Here is a 17,155-nt window from a genome sequence, read left to right on the forward strand (position 1 = left end):
GGTCTTGCTTCCAGCCGCTGCTCACTGCAAGCTACCGCTCAATGCTTTGTGTGTCCAAAATCAAAAACACCAAGTACAATCTTCCCTAATATCCCTCTCCTCTGCCTCTCTAGCTTAATTTTATCTTTGCCTCTCTTTCTTCAGACACAGTTGATGGCTATCCCTTCAGGCCTGCTCTCTAGCTCCAAGCTGCTCTGAGACTGGGAACCATCTTCAATCTCTCCTCTCCATAAGCTGCTTCTCCTCAGTCCACACACCCCACAGTCATCCTGATCCTAGAAGGCCCTTTTCCATCAGACATTCCCTACCAGCTCACTGTCAGCCCACTCCTTTCTTCAATTGCTCTCCATCTCTGCCTCTGTAACTTCTAAAACCACCATGATCAGGCTTCCCACCACCAGTCTCACCCAAGGCCATTGAAAAGCTCTTATGAAGGTTACCAGGGACTTGCAAAAGGCCAAATCAAAGAGTTTCATTTTAGTTCTTAGCCCAAGAGACAACTATTGCAGAAACTGCTAGTCATTCCAAAATAACAATTCCTTCTTTTAAAACAGAATCCTCCAAACATATTCATTCTCCCTTGCAGCTAGATGTGGCCACTGATCTGTGAGCAGGAGGGAAGAACACAACGTCTGGGTCATATCCATAAAATGAAGGGCATGTCTCTATTTCCCATCCCACTTCCTGCTGGCTGGATGTGGGTGTGATGTGATCCACATTTGCCACGTTTGCAATGAGCATAAGACCTATACCCCAGGGGTGTAGAAAAACAAGGTATAAGGAGCCACACCTCCAGATGATTTCATGAAGCCCTACCTCCCTGGGCCACCCTTGAGCTCAGAGAGACTAACTGAGTGGCTGAGGATCACAAAGCCAGACTAAAACCCAGGCCCAAGCTTAGTGCTCTTCCCAGTACACTCCTTGGTAAAGTACAATCAGTTCTGGGAGGGTGGGCTCCAATAGCCTCTGGTACCACATACCCACATAACTTCTGTTATCAGGCATCAATTTAGCCACCAAAAGCTCAGCTCTGCAGAGTCTAAAAATATTTCTAGGAGCTCAATGTCTACATACCTTTTTTGGGATTGTCTTTCTCCTCCTGAAGCACTAAAACTTCTCTTTAAAGTGACTGAAACAATAAAATAAAAATAACTTAACATTTTCCTGTGGCAGATCTTTTATTTATTCACTCATTTGTTTGTTTAAAAAATATCTAACCAATTGTACCTACTGTAAAGATTGTCTTCATTTATTATAGCATCAGCAAAATATAATATTGCATATTACTATTTACTTGACAGGTTTGTTTAAAGGTCTTTTCTCAAAGAAAAGGTGCTAAACAAAGAAACTCCATTGTTAGTAGCTAAAAAGTTCATAAAATATCTGTGTCATAATCATCCTAAATCCCTTACCAAGAAAGCTAGAAGTAACCACATGAAAGTGTAAGGGTCCAACTTTCCTTTATCACTTCCCCACTGACCCTCCCCATCCTTGTTACTGGGGATACATAATATCCCATCATCTAAAAATTCATCTCAGTTAGTAATTAATTGCTTCTAGAATTTCCTACATATGTTTAAATGCACAAATATTTTTACTGCATAATATTCATGTTTTCCCAATTGCAAATCAAGATATTTTATTTATCAGGCAGGAATTTATAGGGAAAACAGAACAGAGTGTTGGAATTTGGGGTTGCCCCAGAAAATCTGGAACATCTATTCTCCATTTTTATGGACCAATTAATTTTCGAAAGGGACAAAGAATGAAGCAAAATACTTAGAGTTCTACTCTGATCCTTAGGGACACTATTTTAAACCATTTATTATGAAATTTTCACAGTATAGTCATTGATGAGAGGGGATTATTTAGACTTAATTTATTTCAGAGTATTTCTACCTATCTTATTTAATATTCCATCAATTTACTCTTTTTAAAGAGTTATTTTTTTCTCTCCATTTTCTATTTTAACTGATCTTTTATTTCAGTTTCAGATTTGTTCAGGGAATTGAATCCTATCTTTCTGTGAGGAAGATTCTTTAAATTTTATCTAAATATATCTTTACTTTCTCATACCCCAGTCTGATTTTTTTTTTTACTGTTTCAAATTAAGAGTAAAGATGAACATATTTACTGAATTTACATAGCTTCTTTTTATAATTCTCAACAATTAAAACATTTATTTTACTTTAGTGTTTTAAGGAAAATATATCCCTTTATATTAATGTAAATAAAATTGTACAAAACTTAGTCTACACCAAGACTAATTTCTTCTCCAGGTTTCTGACCTCTAATCAACAGACTCATGAAAGGTCACTTCCATTACTCCTGTGGTTACTTAGTCTGTCTCCAAATAAGTTATCTCCACTCCCCAGTTAGAACCTGCATTTGCTGGAAGAAATAATGAAACTGTTCATTTGACTGGAGGCAATGGAAAACCACAGTGCCCGTTGGCCTTTGGGCTCTGTAAGACTGACAGACACACCTGTCCTAATTAGCATTACACCTGAGAAACAAACTACTCATTTATGTAAGTGTGATGACATCTACTTGACTCCCAAGTATGATTCCCAGACCTCTACCTGCTGAAGTCCCACAAACTGGTAAAAAGAAAACTTACTGAATGTAGATTCCTTCAAAGGGCTTGAACTGGAGCTGCTTGAGTTATCCAAAGTGTCCAATTCATCATCGAACTCTGAATATATATCTGCACATTAATAAAAAAAATAAAGAGAAAATGAACCTTGAAACAGAAAGAAGTCAAGAGTTCATTCTTGTTGTAACCCTTTCACTAGAAATACCTTTCTCAATATTTTCCAAGTTGAAGTTATCATCTGACAAGATTCCAGCACAGGCTCGGTCTTCGTCCTTATCACAGGGGGCCTGGAAGCCCTCAGGCGGCAGGTCTGTGCTTTCTGAAAGCTCACTTTTCAGGCTTCCTGCTCCACTGCTGCTTCTACTCAAGCTTGCCTTCTCAAAGGATTCCTGAAAGAGAAATTCAGTTGGTAATACCCACTTCTTTCCTTTCTTCTGCAGGACTTAAAACTCATTAGAATATATATTAAAATGACTAAAGTATTATTAAAAATATTTGTGCTGAAGTGGCATCCTTAGTTCCACCTATACATATGCTATAGAATTCATTCAGTCCATAACTACAAAAAGTGGGTCTGCAAGCTACCACTGGACAAAAAAGAATGGATGTGGCAAGATGCTGAGTAACAAAGGTCTGTGCAATCTGACAAAAGAAAATGTAGCACTAAGGAATAGAAATGTAGAATAATTCTGGAGGTAGGTGGCCAAGATGGAGGAGTAGAAAGACCTTAAGCTCACCTTCTCCTATGGACACACCAAAACAACAAGTATTTACAGAGCAACTATTGAAGAAAAAGACTGGAATCTAACAGAAAATATCTTCTACAACTAAAGATATAAAGAAGGAACCACAACAAGACAGGTAGGAGGGACAGGGACACGGTAAGTCAAGACCCATACCTCTGGGTGGGTGACCCTCAAACGGGAAGATAATTACAATTGCAGAGGTTCTCACCAAAGAGAAATGGGTCTGAGCCCCACATCAGGCTCCCCATCCCATCAGGCTCCCCATCAGGCTCCCCATCCCATCAGGCTCCCAGTCCCCCCCAGGACTTCCTGGGGGTCCTGCACCAGGAAGACGAGACCCCAGAACATTTGTTTTTGAAGGCCAGCTGGGTTTACTTTCAGGAGAGCCAGAAGACAGGAGGACACAGAGACTCCACTATTATATGACACACACAAAAGTTCACACACTCCAGCACCTAGGGAATAAGAAATTACTTGAAAGGAGCCTGGGTCATACCCACCTGCTGATCTTGGAGAGTCTTCCAGAGGAGAAGGAGGCACGTGGAGCTCCCCTGGGGACATGGACATTGACGGTGGCCACTTTGGGGAGCTCGTTCTACCATGTGGACACTGTTGCTGCAAGTGCCATTGTGGAGTCCTCCCTCCAGCTTATCAGCACTAGGACTGGCCCCAGCCCTGCCCACCAGCCTGTAGGAGCAAGTGCTGGGAAGCCTCAGATCAAGCAGATAGTCAGGAGAAGATATAGCTCCACTCATCAGCAGACCAGTTTCCATAAGACCCCCTGAGCCCACAGCTGCCATGGAAAAAGACCCTGTCCACCAGAAGGCCCAGAAACCAGCCCCATACACCAATGCACAAGCACTAGACCAGGGATCCTCAGGTCTTCCAGCTAGTTACCCTGTGATCTGGTCCCACAAACTAGTGGGCAGATACCAGTACCATGACCACTGCAAACTTTCAGCCTGCCTTGTCAGGAGCCAGCCAACCCATCAGCAAGCCTACATCAGCCCTAGGACTTCCTGGGCCTGGGCCCTGCCCACCAATAGACCAAAACCAGTTCTGATAAATCTTGGGCCCCTAAGCCAGCTACCCTGGAATCCAGCCCCACTCACCAGTGGACCAGCAACAGCTTTGAGAAACCTCAGAACCCACAGCCAGCTGTGTCAGAAATCAGCCCCAAAGCAGGCCAACACTAGACATGGGAACACAGGCTCCACAACACCCACCCCAGGACCCACAGCTCCACCACCAGTGGGCCATCATTAGTTATGTCACCACCAGTGGCTCAGCAGTCAGCTGTGTCATGACCCGGCCCCACAACCAGCAGCTGACAGGCAACCAACTAGACCAGGGGCCAGCCACACCTACCAGAGCACTCACAGTGGTCAACCTGCCACAAAAGAAGACCCATGCAGCCCACATAGGGGGCAACCCTAGAGCACATAGCTCTGCTGACAGAGGGGAGTGTACTGCCAGGATGCATAGGATGTTTCCTACAAAAGACTACTTCTCTAAAGTCAGGAAATTTAAGAAACCTACCAAATACACAGAAATAAAAACAGAAAACTAGACAAAATGAGGTGACAGAGGAATATGTTCCCAAAGAAGAAACATGATAAAACCCCAGAAGAAGAACTAAGTGAAGTAGAGAGAGGCAATCTACCCAATACAGAGTTCAAGGTAATGACTGATGATAAAGATGATCAAAGAAGTGAGGAAAAGATTGAATGAACAGAGTGAGAAGTCAGAAGTTTTAACAAAGAGTTAGAAAATATAAAGAAGAACCAAACAGAGATGAAGAATACAATAACTGACATGAAGAAAACACTAAAAGGAATCAACAGTAGATTGGATGATATAGAGGAACAGATCAGTGAGCTGGAAGACAGAGTAGTGGAAATCACTGAAGCTGGAGAGAAAAAAGAAAAAGAGGAATGAGGATAGGTTAAGAGACATTTGAGACAATGTCAAACATGCTAACATTCACATTATAGGGTATAGGGGTACCAGAAGAAGAAAAGAGAGAAAGAGGCAGAGAATATATTTGAAGAACTCCCTGAACCTGGGAAAGGAAATAGGTATCCAGGTTCAGGAAGCACAGAGAGTCCCAAACAGGATCACCCCAAAGAGGACCACAACAAGTCAATTGTAATTAAAATGGCAAAAATTAGAGATAAAGAAAGAATATTAAAAGCAGCAAAAAAAAAAATAGCAAGAAGTTACATACAATGGAACTCTCATAAAACTATCAGTTGACTTTTCAGCAGAAACTGCAGGCCAGAAGGGAGTGGCATGATATAGTTAAAATAATGAAAGGGAAAAACTTACAACCAAGAATATTCTACTTGGCAAGGCTCTCATTCAGATTTGATGGAGATGAAGAGTTTTACAGACAAGCAAAAGCTCTAAGAGTTCAGCACCACCAAACCAGCTTTACAAGAAATGTTAAAGGTACTTCTCCAAGTGAAAAAGGCCCAACTAAAAACAGAAAAATTACGAAAGGAAAAGTCTCACTGGTAAAAGTAAATATACATGTACGAAGATAGTAGAAAGGTTAAAAGACAAAAGCAATAAAAGCATTTAGTCAGCAACAAGTAATTAAGGGGTACACAAAACAAAAATGATGTAAAATATGATGTCAAAAACAGAAATCATGGTGGGAGAGAACTTAGATTGCAGGATTGTTAAAATGCAATTTATTATTTATTTTTTCCTTTTTTTAACATCTTTATTGGAGTATAATTGCTTTACAATGGTGTGTTAGTTTCTGCTTTACAACAGAATGAATCAGTTATATATATACATATGTTCCCATATCTCTTGCCGCTTGCATCTCCCTCCCTCTCACCCTCCCTATCCCACCCCTCCAGGAGGTCACAAAGCACCGAGCTGATCTCCCTGTGCTATGCGGCTGCTTCCCACTAGCTATCTACCTTACGTTTGGTAGTGTATATATGTCCATGCCTCTCTCTTGCTTTGTCACAGCTTACACTTCCCCCTCCCCATATCCTCAAGTCCATTCTCTAGTAGGTCTGTGTCTTTATTCCTGTCTTACCCCTAGGTTCTTCATGATATTTTTTTCTTAAATTCCATATATATGTGTTAGCATACGGTATTTGTCTCTCTCTTTCTGACTTACTTCACTCTGTATGACAGGCTCTAGGTCTATCCACCTCATTACAAGTGGCTCAATTTCGTTTTTTTATGGCTGAGTAATATTCCATTGTATATATGTGCCACATCTTCTTTAACCATTCATCTGATGATGGACACTTAGGTTGTTTCCAACTCTGGGTTATTGTAAATAGATCTGCAATGAACATTTTGGTACATGACTCTTTGTGAATTATGGTTTTCTCAGGGTATATGCCGAGTAGTGGGATTGCTGGATCATACGGTAGTTCTATTTGTAGTTTTTTAAGGAACCTCCATACTGTTCTCCACAGTGGCTGTATCAATTGACATTCCCACCAACAGTGCAAGAGGGTTCCCTTTTCTCCACTCTCTCTCCAGCATTTATTATTTGTAGATTTTTTGATGATGGCCATTCTGACTGGTGTGAGATGATATCTCATTGTAGTTTTGATTTGCATTTCTCTAACGATGAGTGATGTTGAGCATGCTTTCATGTGTTTGTTGGCAGTCTGTATATCTTCTTTGGAGAAATGTCTATTTAGGTCTTCTGCCCATTTTTGGATTGGGTTGTTTGTTTTTTCATTATTAAGCTGCATGAGCTGCTTATAAAATCTGGAGATTAATCCTTTGTCAGTTGCTTCATTTGCAAATATTTTCTCCCATTCTGAGTGTTGTCTTTTGGTCTTGTTTATGGTTTCCTTTGCTGTGCAAAAGCTTTGAAGCTTCATTAGGTCCCATTTGTTTATTTTTGTTTTTATTTCCATTTCTCTAGGAGGTGGGTCAAAAAGGACCTTGCTGTGATTTATGTCATAGAGTGTCCTGCTATGTTTTCCTCTAAGAGTTTGATAGTTTCTGGCCTTACATTTAGGTCTTTAATCCATCTTGAGCTAATTTTTGTGTATGGTGTTAGGGAGTGATCTAATCTCATAGTTTTACATGTAGCTGTCCAGTTTTCCCAGCGCCACTTACTGAAGAGGCTGTCCTTTCTCCACTGTACATTCCTGCCTCCTTTATCAAAGACAAGGTGACCATATGTGTGTGGGTTTATCTCTGGGTTTTCTATCCTGTTCCATTGATCTATATTTCTGTTTTTGTGCCAGTACCATAATGTCTTGATTACTGTAGTTTGTAGTGTAGTCTGAAGTCAGGGAGCCTGATTCCTCCAGCTCCACTTTTCTTTCGCAAGATGGCTTTGGCTATTCGGGGTCTTTTGTGTTTCCATACAAATTGTGAATTTTTTTGTTCTAGTTCTGTGAAAAATGCCAGTGGGAGTTTGATAGGGATTGCATTGAATCTGTAGATTGCTTTGGGTAGTAGAGTCATTTTCACAATGTTGATTCTTCCAATCCAAGGACATGGTATATCTCTCCATCTATTTGTATCATCTTTAATTTCCTTCATCAGTGTCTTATAATTTTCTGCATACGGGTCTTTTGTCTCCTTAGGTAGGTTTATTCCTAGATATTTTATTCTTTTTGTTCCAATGGTAAATGGGAGTGTTTTCTTGATTTCACTTCAGATTTTTCATCATTAGTGTAGAGGAATGCCAGAGATTTCTGTGCATTAATTTTGTATCCTGCTACTTTACCAAATTCATTGATTAGCTCTAGTAGTTTTCTTTTAGCATCTTTAGGGTTCTCTATGTATAGTATCATGTCATCTGCAAATAGTGACAGCTTTACTTATTCTTTTCTGATTTGGATTCCTTTTATTTCCTTTTCTTCTCTTATTGCTGTGGCTAAAACTTCCAAAACTATGTTGAATAAGAGTGGTAAGAGTGGGCAACCTTGTCTTTTTCCTGATCTTAGTGGAAATACTTTCATTTCTTCACCATTGAGGATGATGTTGGCAGTGGGTTTGTCATATATGGCCTTTATTATGTTGAGGAAAGTTCCCTCTATGCCTACTTTCTGCAGGGTTTTTATCATAAATGCGTGTTGAATTTTGTCAAAGCTTTCTCTGCATCTATTGAGATGATCATATGGTTTTTCTCCTTCAATTTGTTAATATGGTGTATCACGTTGATTGATTTGCATATATTGAAGAATCCTTGCATTCCTGGAATAAACCCCACTTGATCATGGTGTATGATCCGTTTAATCTGCTGTTGGATTCTGTTTGCTAGTATTTTGTTGAGCATTTTTACATCTATGTTCATCAGTGATATTGGCCTGTAGTTTTCTTTCTTTGTGACATCCTTGTCTGGTTTTGGTATCAGGGTGATGTTGGCCTCATAGAATGAGTTTGGGAGTGTTCCTCCCTCTGCTATATTTTGGAAGAGTTTGAGAAGGATAGGTGTTACCTCTTCTCTAAATGTCTGATAGAATTCGCCTGTGAAGCCATCTGGTCCCGGGCTTTTGTTTGTTGGAAGATTTTTAATCACAGTTTCAATTTCAGTGCTTGTGATTGGTCTGTTCATATTTTCTATTTCTTCCTGTTTCAGTCTTGGCAGGTTGTGCATTTCTAAGAATTTGTCCATTTCTTCCAGGTTGTCCATTTTATTTACATAGAGTTGCTTGTAGTAATCTCTCATCATCTTTTGTATTTGTGCAGTGTCAGTTGTTACTTCTCCTTTTTCATTTCTAATTCTATTGATTTGAGTCTTCTCCCTTTTTTTCTTGATGAGACTGGCTAATGGTTTATCAATTGTGTTTATCTTCTCAAAGAACCAGCTTTTAGTTTTATTTATCTTTGCTATCGTTTCCTTCATTTCGTTTTCATTTATTTCTGATCTAATTTTTATGGTTTCTTTCCTTCTGCAAACGTTGGGTTTTTTTTGTTCTTCTTTCTCTAACCGCTTGCAGTGCAAGGTTAGGTTATTTATTCGAGATGCTTCCTGTTTCTTAAGGTAGGATTGTATTGCTGTAACTTCCCTCTTAGAACTGCTTTTGCTGCATCCCATAGATTTTGGGTCGTCGTGTCTCCATTGCCATTTGTTTCTAGGTATTTTTTGATTTCCTCTTTGATTTCTTCAGTGATCACTTCGTTATTAAGTAGTGTATTGTTTAGCCTCCATGTGTTTGTATTTTGTACAGATCTTTCCCTGTAATTGATATCTAGTCTCATAGCGTTGTGGTCGGAAAAGATACTTGATACAATTTCAATTTTCTTAAATTTAGCAAGGGTTGATTTGTGACCCAAGATATGATCTATCCTGGAGAATGTTCTATGAGCACTAGAGAAAAATGTGTATTCCGTTGTTCTTGGATGGAATTTCCTATAAATATCAATTAAGTCCATGTTGTCTAATGTATCATTTAAAGCTTGTGTTTCCTTATTTATTTTCATTTTGGATGATTGGTCCTCTGGTGAAAGTGGGGTGTTAAAGTCCCCTACTATGAATGTGTTACTGTCGATTTCCCCTTTTATTGCTGTTAGTATTTGCCTTATGTATTGAGGTGCTCCTATGTTGCGTGCATAAATATTTACAATTGTTATATCTTCATCTTGGTTCGATCCCTTGACCATTATGTAGTGTCCTTCTTTGTCTCTTCTTATAGTCTTTATTTTAAAGTTTATTTTGTCTGATATGAAAACTGCTACTCCAGCTTTCTTTTGTTTCCATTTGCATGAAATATCTTTTTGCATCCCCTTACTTTCAGTCTGTATGTGTTTCTAGGTGTGAAGTGGGTCTCTTTTAGACAGCATATATATGGGTCTTGTTTTTGTATCCATTCAGCCAATCTGTATCTTTTGGTGGGAGCATTTAGTCCATTTACATTTAAGGTAATTATCGATATGTATGTTCCTATTCCCATTTTCTTAATTGTTTTGGGTTCGTTATTGCAGGTCTTTTCTTTCTGTTGTGTCTTGCCTAGAGAAGTTCCTTTAGCATTTGTTGTAGAGCTGGTTTGGTCATGGTGAACTCTCTCAGCTTTTGCTTGTCTGTAAAGATTTGAAATTCTTCATCAAATCTGAATGAGTTCCTTACTGGGTAGAGTAATCTTGGTTGCAGGTTTTTCTCCTTCATCACTTTAAATATGTCCTTCCAGTCCCTTCTGGCTTGCAGAGTTTCTGCTGAAAGATCAGCTGTTAACCTTATGGGGATTCCCCTGTGTGTTATTTGTTGTTTTTCCCTTGCTGCTTTTAATATGTTTTCTTTGTATTTAATTTTTGACAGTTTGATTAATATGTGTCTTGGCATGTTTCTCCTTCGATTTATCCTGTATGGGACTCTCTGTGCTTCCTGGACTTGAATAACTATTTCCTTTCCCATATTAGGGAAGTTTTCAACTATAATCTCTTGAAATATTTTCTCAGTCCCTTTCTTTTCCTCTTCTTCTTCTGGAACCCCTATAATACGAATGTTGGTGCGTTTAATGTTGTCCCAGAGGTCTCTGAGACTGTCCTCAGTTCTTTTCATTCTTTTTTCTTTATTCTGCTCTGCAGTAGTTATTTCCACTATTTTATCTTCCAGGTCACTTATCCATTCTTCCGAGTCAGTTATTCTGCTACTGATACCATGTAGAGTATTTTTCATTTCATTTATTGTGTTGTTCATCATTGTTTGTTTCATCTTTAGTTCTTCTAGGTCCTTGTTAAATGTTTCTTGCATTTTGTCTATTCTATTTCCAAGATTTTGGATCATCTTTATTATCATTATTCTGAATTCTTTTTCAGGTAGACTGCCTATTTCCTCTTCATTTGTTAGGTCTGGTGGGTTTTTATCTTGATTCTTCATCTGCTGTGTGTTTTTCTGTCTTCCCATTTTGCTTATGTTACTGTGTTTGGGGTCTCCTTTTTGCAGGCTACAGGTTCGTAGTTCCCGTTGATTTTGGTGTCTCTCCCCAGTGGCTAAGGTTGGTTCAGTGGGTTGTGTAGGCTTCCTGGTGGAGGGGACTAGTGCCTGTGTTCTGGTGGATGAGGCTGGATCTTCTCTTTCTGGTGAGCAGGTCCACGTCCAGTGGTGTTTTTTGGGGTGTCTGTGGACTTATTATGATTTGGGGCAGCCTCTCTGCTAATGGGTGGGGTTGTGTGCCTGTCTTGCTATTTGTTGGGCATAGGGTGTCCAGCACTGTAGATTGCTGGTTGTTGAGTGAAGCTGGGTGCTGGTGTTGAAATGGAGATCTCTGGGAGATTTTCGCCATTTGATATTATGTGCAGCTGGGAAGTCTGTTGTGGACCAGTGTCCTGAAGTTGGCTCTCCCACCTCAGAGGAACAGCAGTAACTCCTGGCTGCAGCACCAAGAGCCTTTCATCCACACAGCTCAGAAGAAAAGGGAGAAAAAGTAGAAAGAAAGAATTAGTAGAAGTAGAAAGAAAGAAGGAAAGAAAGAAAGAAAGGAGTGAGGGAGGAGGGAGGGAGAGAAGAAGGAAGGAAGAAAGGAGGGAAGGAAGGAAAAAAAGAAATAAAGCATATAAAGTAAAATAAAATAAAGTAAGATAAAATATATAAATTTATTAAAATAAAGAAAAATTATTTAGAGGAAAAAAACCCAAAAAACAAAAAAACGGATAGATAGAACCTTGGGACAAATGGTGGAAGCAAAGCTATACAGACAAAATGTCACACAGAAGCATACACATATACATTCACAAAAAGAGGAAAAGGGGAAAAAATCATAAAACTTGCTCTCAAAGTCCACCACCTCAATTTGGGATAATTCTTGTCTAAAGGAGGGAAGGAAGGTAAGAAGAAATGGAGATAAAGTAAAATAAAGTTATTAAAATAAAAAATAATTTTTAAGAAAAAATTTTTTAAAAAAAACGGGTGGATAGAACCCTCGGACAAATGGTGGAAGCAAAGCTATACAGACAAAATCTCACACAGAAGTATAGACATACACACTCACAAAACGAGGAAAAGATGGAAAAATAATAAATCTTGCCCTCAAAGTCCACCTCCTTAATTTGGATTGATTTGTTGTCTATTAATGTATTCCACAGATGCAGGGTACATCAAGTTGATTGTGGAGCTTTAATCCACTGCTGCTGAGGCTGCTGGGAGAGATTTCCCTTTCTCTTCTTTGTTCTCACAGCTCCTGGGGGCTCAGCTTTGGATTTGGCCCCACCTCTGCGTGTAGGTCGCCGGAGGGCATCTGTTCTTTGCTCAGACAGGACGGGGTTAAAGGAGCCGTTGATTCGGGGGCTCTGGCTCACTCAGGCCGGGGGGAGGGAGAGTCATGGAGTGCAGGGCGAGCCTGCAGCAGCAGAGGCCAGCGTGATGTTGCACCAACCTGAGGTGCGCTGTGCATTCTCCCGGGGGAGTTGTCCCTGGATCACGGGACCCTGGCAGTGGTGGGCTGCACAGGCTCCCCGGAAGGGGGTGTGGATAGTGACCTGTGCTCGCACACAGGCTTCTTGGTGGCAGCAGCAGCAGCCTTAGCATCTCATGTCTGTCTCTGGGATCTGCACTTTTAGCTGCAGCTCGCACCCGTCTCTGGAGCTCCTTTAAGCAGCGCTCTTAATCCCCTCTCCTCACACACCAGGAAACAAAGAGGGAAGAAAATGTTTCTTGCCTCTTCAGCAGGTCCAGACTTTTCCCTGGACTCCCTCCTGGCTAGCTGTGGTGCACTAACCCCCTGCAGGCTGTGTTCATGCCGCCAACCCCAGTCCTCTCCCTGCGCTCCGACTGAAGCCCGAGCCTCAGCTCCCAGCCCCACCCACCCCATTGGGGGAGCAGACAAGCCTCTTGGGCTGGTGAGTACCAGTCGGCCCTTCCTCTGTGCCAGAATCTCTCCACTTTGCCCTCTGCACCCCTGTTGCTGTGCTCTCCTCTGTGGCTGCTAACCCCCCCCCACAACCGCCACCTGCAGTCTCTGCCTGCGAAGGGGTTTCCTAGTGTGTGGAAACCTTTCCTCCTTCACAGCTCCCTCCCACTGGTGCAGGTCCCATCCCTATCCTTTTGTCTCTGTTTATTCTTTTTTCTTTTGCCCTACCCAGGTACGTGGGGGATTTCTTGCCTTTTGGGAGGTCTGAGGTCTTCTGCCAGCGTTCAGTAGGTGTTCTGTAGGAGTTGTTCCACGTGTAGATGTATTTCTGGTGTATCTGTGGGGAGGAAGGTGATCTCCACGTCTTACTCTTCTGCCATCTTCCCGGAAGTCCTTCTGCAATTTAAATTGAGATCAGCAACTTAAAATTTAAAAATGTATATCTGTGTGTTTATATATGTGCATATAGCTATATATAAACCTCATGGTAATAACAAAACAAAAATCTATGATAGACATACAAAAAAAAGAGAAAAAAATCCCAACATAACACTAAAGATAGTCCTCAAGCCACAGGTGAAGAGAACAAAAGAAGAAAGAACACAAAAATAACTACAACAACAACCACAAAACAATTGACAAAATGGCAATAAGTACATACCTATCAATAATTACTTTAAATGTACATGAACTAAATGCTCTAATCAAAAGACACAGAGTGGCTGAATGGATAAAAAAGCAAGATCCACATATATGTTTCCTACAAGACACTCATTTCAAATCAAAAGGCACACACAGACTGAAAGTGAGGGGATGGAAAAGGTATTCCATGCAAGTGTAAATGAAAAGAAAGCTGGAGTAGCAATAATTAGACAAAATAGCCTTTAAAACAAAGACTGTAAAAAGACTGAAGAATTTTACAATGATTGAGGGCGAAGAAGAAGATATAACAATTTTAAATATATAAGCACCCAACATAAATACCTAAATACATAGAGCAAATATTAACAAACATAATTAGAGAGATTGACAGTAGCACAATAATAGCAGAGGACTTTAACACTCAACTTACATCAATGGAGTACATCCAGACAGAAAATCAATAAGGAAACATTGGTCTTAAATGACACACTAGACCAAATAGACTTAATAGATATACATAAAACACTCCATCGAAAAGCAGAAGAATACACATTCCTTTCAAGTATTCATGGAACATTCTCCAGGATAGATCACATGTTAGGTGACAAAATAAGTCTCAGTAAATTTAAGAAAAATGAAATCATATCAAGTGTATTTTCTGACCATAATGTTATGAGACTAGAATCAACTACAAGAAAAAAACTGCAAAATACACAAACACATGAAGGCTAAACAATATGCTACTAAACAACAAATGGATTACTGAAGAAATCAAAGAGGAAATCAAAAAATACTTGTAGGCAAACAAAAATGAAACACAACAGTCCAAAATCTATGGGATGCAGCAAAAGCATTTCAAAGATTGCAATTTATAGCAATACAAGCCTACCTTAGGAAACAAGAAAAAATTGAAAAAAACCCCACCCAAAACCAAAACCTAACAAACAACCCTCCCCCCAAAAAACCAACAAAAAACCCAACTTAACCTTACACCTAACGGAATTTGAAAAAGAAGAATGAAGAAAACCCAAAGTTAACAGTAGGAAAGAAAACGTAAAGATCAGAGGAGAAATAAATGAAATAGAGATCAAAAAAAAAAAAAAAAAAAAACACCCCACAACAATACAAGAAAAAAAAGATCAGTGAATCTAAGAGCAATTGTCTTGAAAATATAAACAAAATTGATAAACCTTTAGCCAGATTCACTATGAAAAAAATGAGAAAAAGACAGAGGGTTCAAATCAATATAATCAGAAATGAAAAATGAGAGCTTACAAACACCACAGAAATACAAAGAATCATGAGAGAGTTCTATAAATGATTGTATGCCAATAAAATGGACAAACAAGAAGTAATGGACAAATTCCAAGAAATGTAGAACCTCCCAAGACTGAACCTGGAAAAAATAGAAAACATGAACAGAAAAATTACCAGTAATGAAATTAAAATAGTAATAAAAAATCCAACAAACTAAAGTCCAGGACCAGGTCCTTCACAGGTAAACTCTACCAAACATTTAGAAAAGAGTTAGCACCTATCCTTCACAAACTATTCCAAAAAGTTTCAGAGAGAGAAACACTTTTGAACACATTCTAAAAGGCCAATATTACACTATACCAAAGCCAGACCAAGATATAATAAAAAAGACTACTGACTAATATCACTGATGTACATAAATGCAAAATTCTCAAGAAAATATTAGTAAACCGTATTCAACAATACATTAAAAGGATCATACATCTTCATCAAGTGGGATTTATCTCAGGGATGCAAGAATGGTTCAAATCCACAAATCAATCGCTGTGAAACACCACATTAACAAAGTGAGGAACTCACCAAGAAGGAAAGAGAGAGGACCCAAAGAAAGAAAATAAGAAAATGAAAGAAGAGAAATAACAACCAATACCGTAGAAATACCCAAAAAATAAAAGAGAATACTATGAACAATTATATGTTAACAAATTGGACAACCTAGAAGAAATGGAAAAGTTTCTAGAAACATACAGCCTGCCAAAACTGAATCAAAAGGAAATAGATAATTGAACAGACCAATCACTAGAAGTGAAATAGAATCTGTAATAATAATTAAAAAAAACCCAAACCTCCCTGCAAACAAAAGTCCAGGACCAGATGGCTCCACTGGGGAATTCTATAAACATACAAAGAAGAATATATACCAATCCTTCTCAACCTCTTCCAAAAGACTGAAAAGAAGGGAACACTCCTGCAGTCATTCTATGAAGCCACCATAACCCTGACACTAAAACCAGACAAAGACACTACCAAAAAGAAAATTATAGGCCAATATCTTTGATGGATATAGATGCAAAAGTCCTCAACAAAATATTAGTAAACCAAATCCAACAACATATAAAAATCCTTTTTCATATACCATGATCAAGCTGGATTCATCCCAGGGTCACAAGGATGGTTCCACATATGTAAATCAATCAATGTGATACACCATTATCAACAGAAGAAAAGACAAAAACCACATGATCATTTCAATAGATGCAGAAAAAGCATCTGATAAAATTCAACATCCTTTCATAAAAAATACTCACACCAAAGTGGGTATAGAGCATAATTCAGAATAATAAAAGCTATTTATGACAAAAATACAGCCAACATAATACTCAGTGGTGAAAAGTTGAAAGCCTTCTCACTAGATTCAAGGAACGACACAAGGATACCCACTCTCATGATTTCTATTCAATATAGTATCAAATTTCTGAGCCACAGCAGTCAGACAAGACAAGGAAATTAAAGGTATCCAAATTGGAAGGGAAGAGGTGAAATTGTCATTATATGCAGATGATATGATGCATATACACATATAGAAAACCCTAAAGACTCCACACAAAAATTACTAGAATTGATCAATGAGTTCAGCAAGGTAGCAGGATACAAGATTAACATACAGAAATTGGTTGCATTTCTTTTCACTAACAATGAAATATCAGAAGAAGAAAGTTAAAAAAAAATCCCCTTTAAAATTGCACCAAACAAACAAAATAGTACTTAGGCATAAACCTGACCAAGGAGGTGAAAGACTTATATCCCAAAAAATATAAAATATTTTTAAAGGAAATTGAAGATGATTAGAAGAAATAGAAATATATCCCATGATCCTGGAATGAAAGAATTAATATTATTAAAATGGCCATACTATCCAAAGCAATCTACAGGTTTAATACAATCCCTATCAAATTACCCATGACATCTTTCAATGAACTAGAACAAATAACCCTAAAATTTATGTGGAACCACAAAAAGACCCAGAATTGCCAAAGTAATCCTGAGGAAAAAGGAAGAGAGCTAGAGGCATAACCTCACAGACTTCAGACAATGCTACAAAGCTACAGCAATCAAAACTGCATGGTATT

At 39.0% G+C, this 17,155-nt stretch overlaps 1 protein-coding gene across 16 annotated transcripts in view; it reads right to left on the reverse strand.

Moving 5' to 3' along the window:
* The window catches only part of NEK10 (NIMA related kinase 10), a 315,567-nt gene that overhangs the window by 117,039 nt on the left and 181,373 nt on the right, over positions 1 to 17,155 (reverse strand). For all 16 annotated transcript variants that reach the window (XM_079933110.1, XM_079933115.1, XM_079933109.1 and 13 more), the window contains 4 exons: positions 13,380 to 13,523; positions 2,802 to 2,985; positions 2,621 to 2,707; positions 1,075 to 1,129 (listed from right to left, as the gene is read on the reverse strand). In XM_079933110.1, the coding sequence (XP_079789236.1) occupies positions 1,075 to 1,129; positions 2,621 to 2,707; positions 2,802 to 2,985; positions 13,380 to 13,523 (470 nt within the window). The remainder of the gene's footprint in view (positions 1 to 1,074; positions 1,130 to 2,620; positions 2,708 to 2,801; positions 2,986 to 13,379; positions 13,524 to 17,155) is intronic.

This window comes from Stenella coeruleoalba (genome assembly GCF_951394435.1).
Source record: "Stenella coeruleoalba genome assembly, chromosome: 10".
Taxonomy (NCBI): Eukaryota; Metazoa; Chordata; class Mammalia; order Artiodactyla; family Delphinidae; genus Stenella; species Stenella coeruleoalba.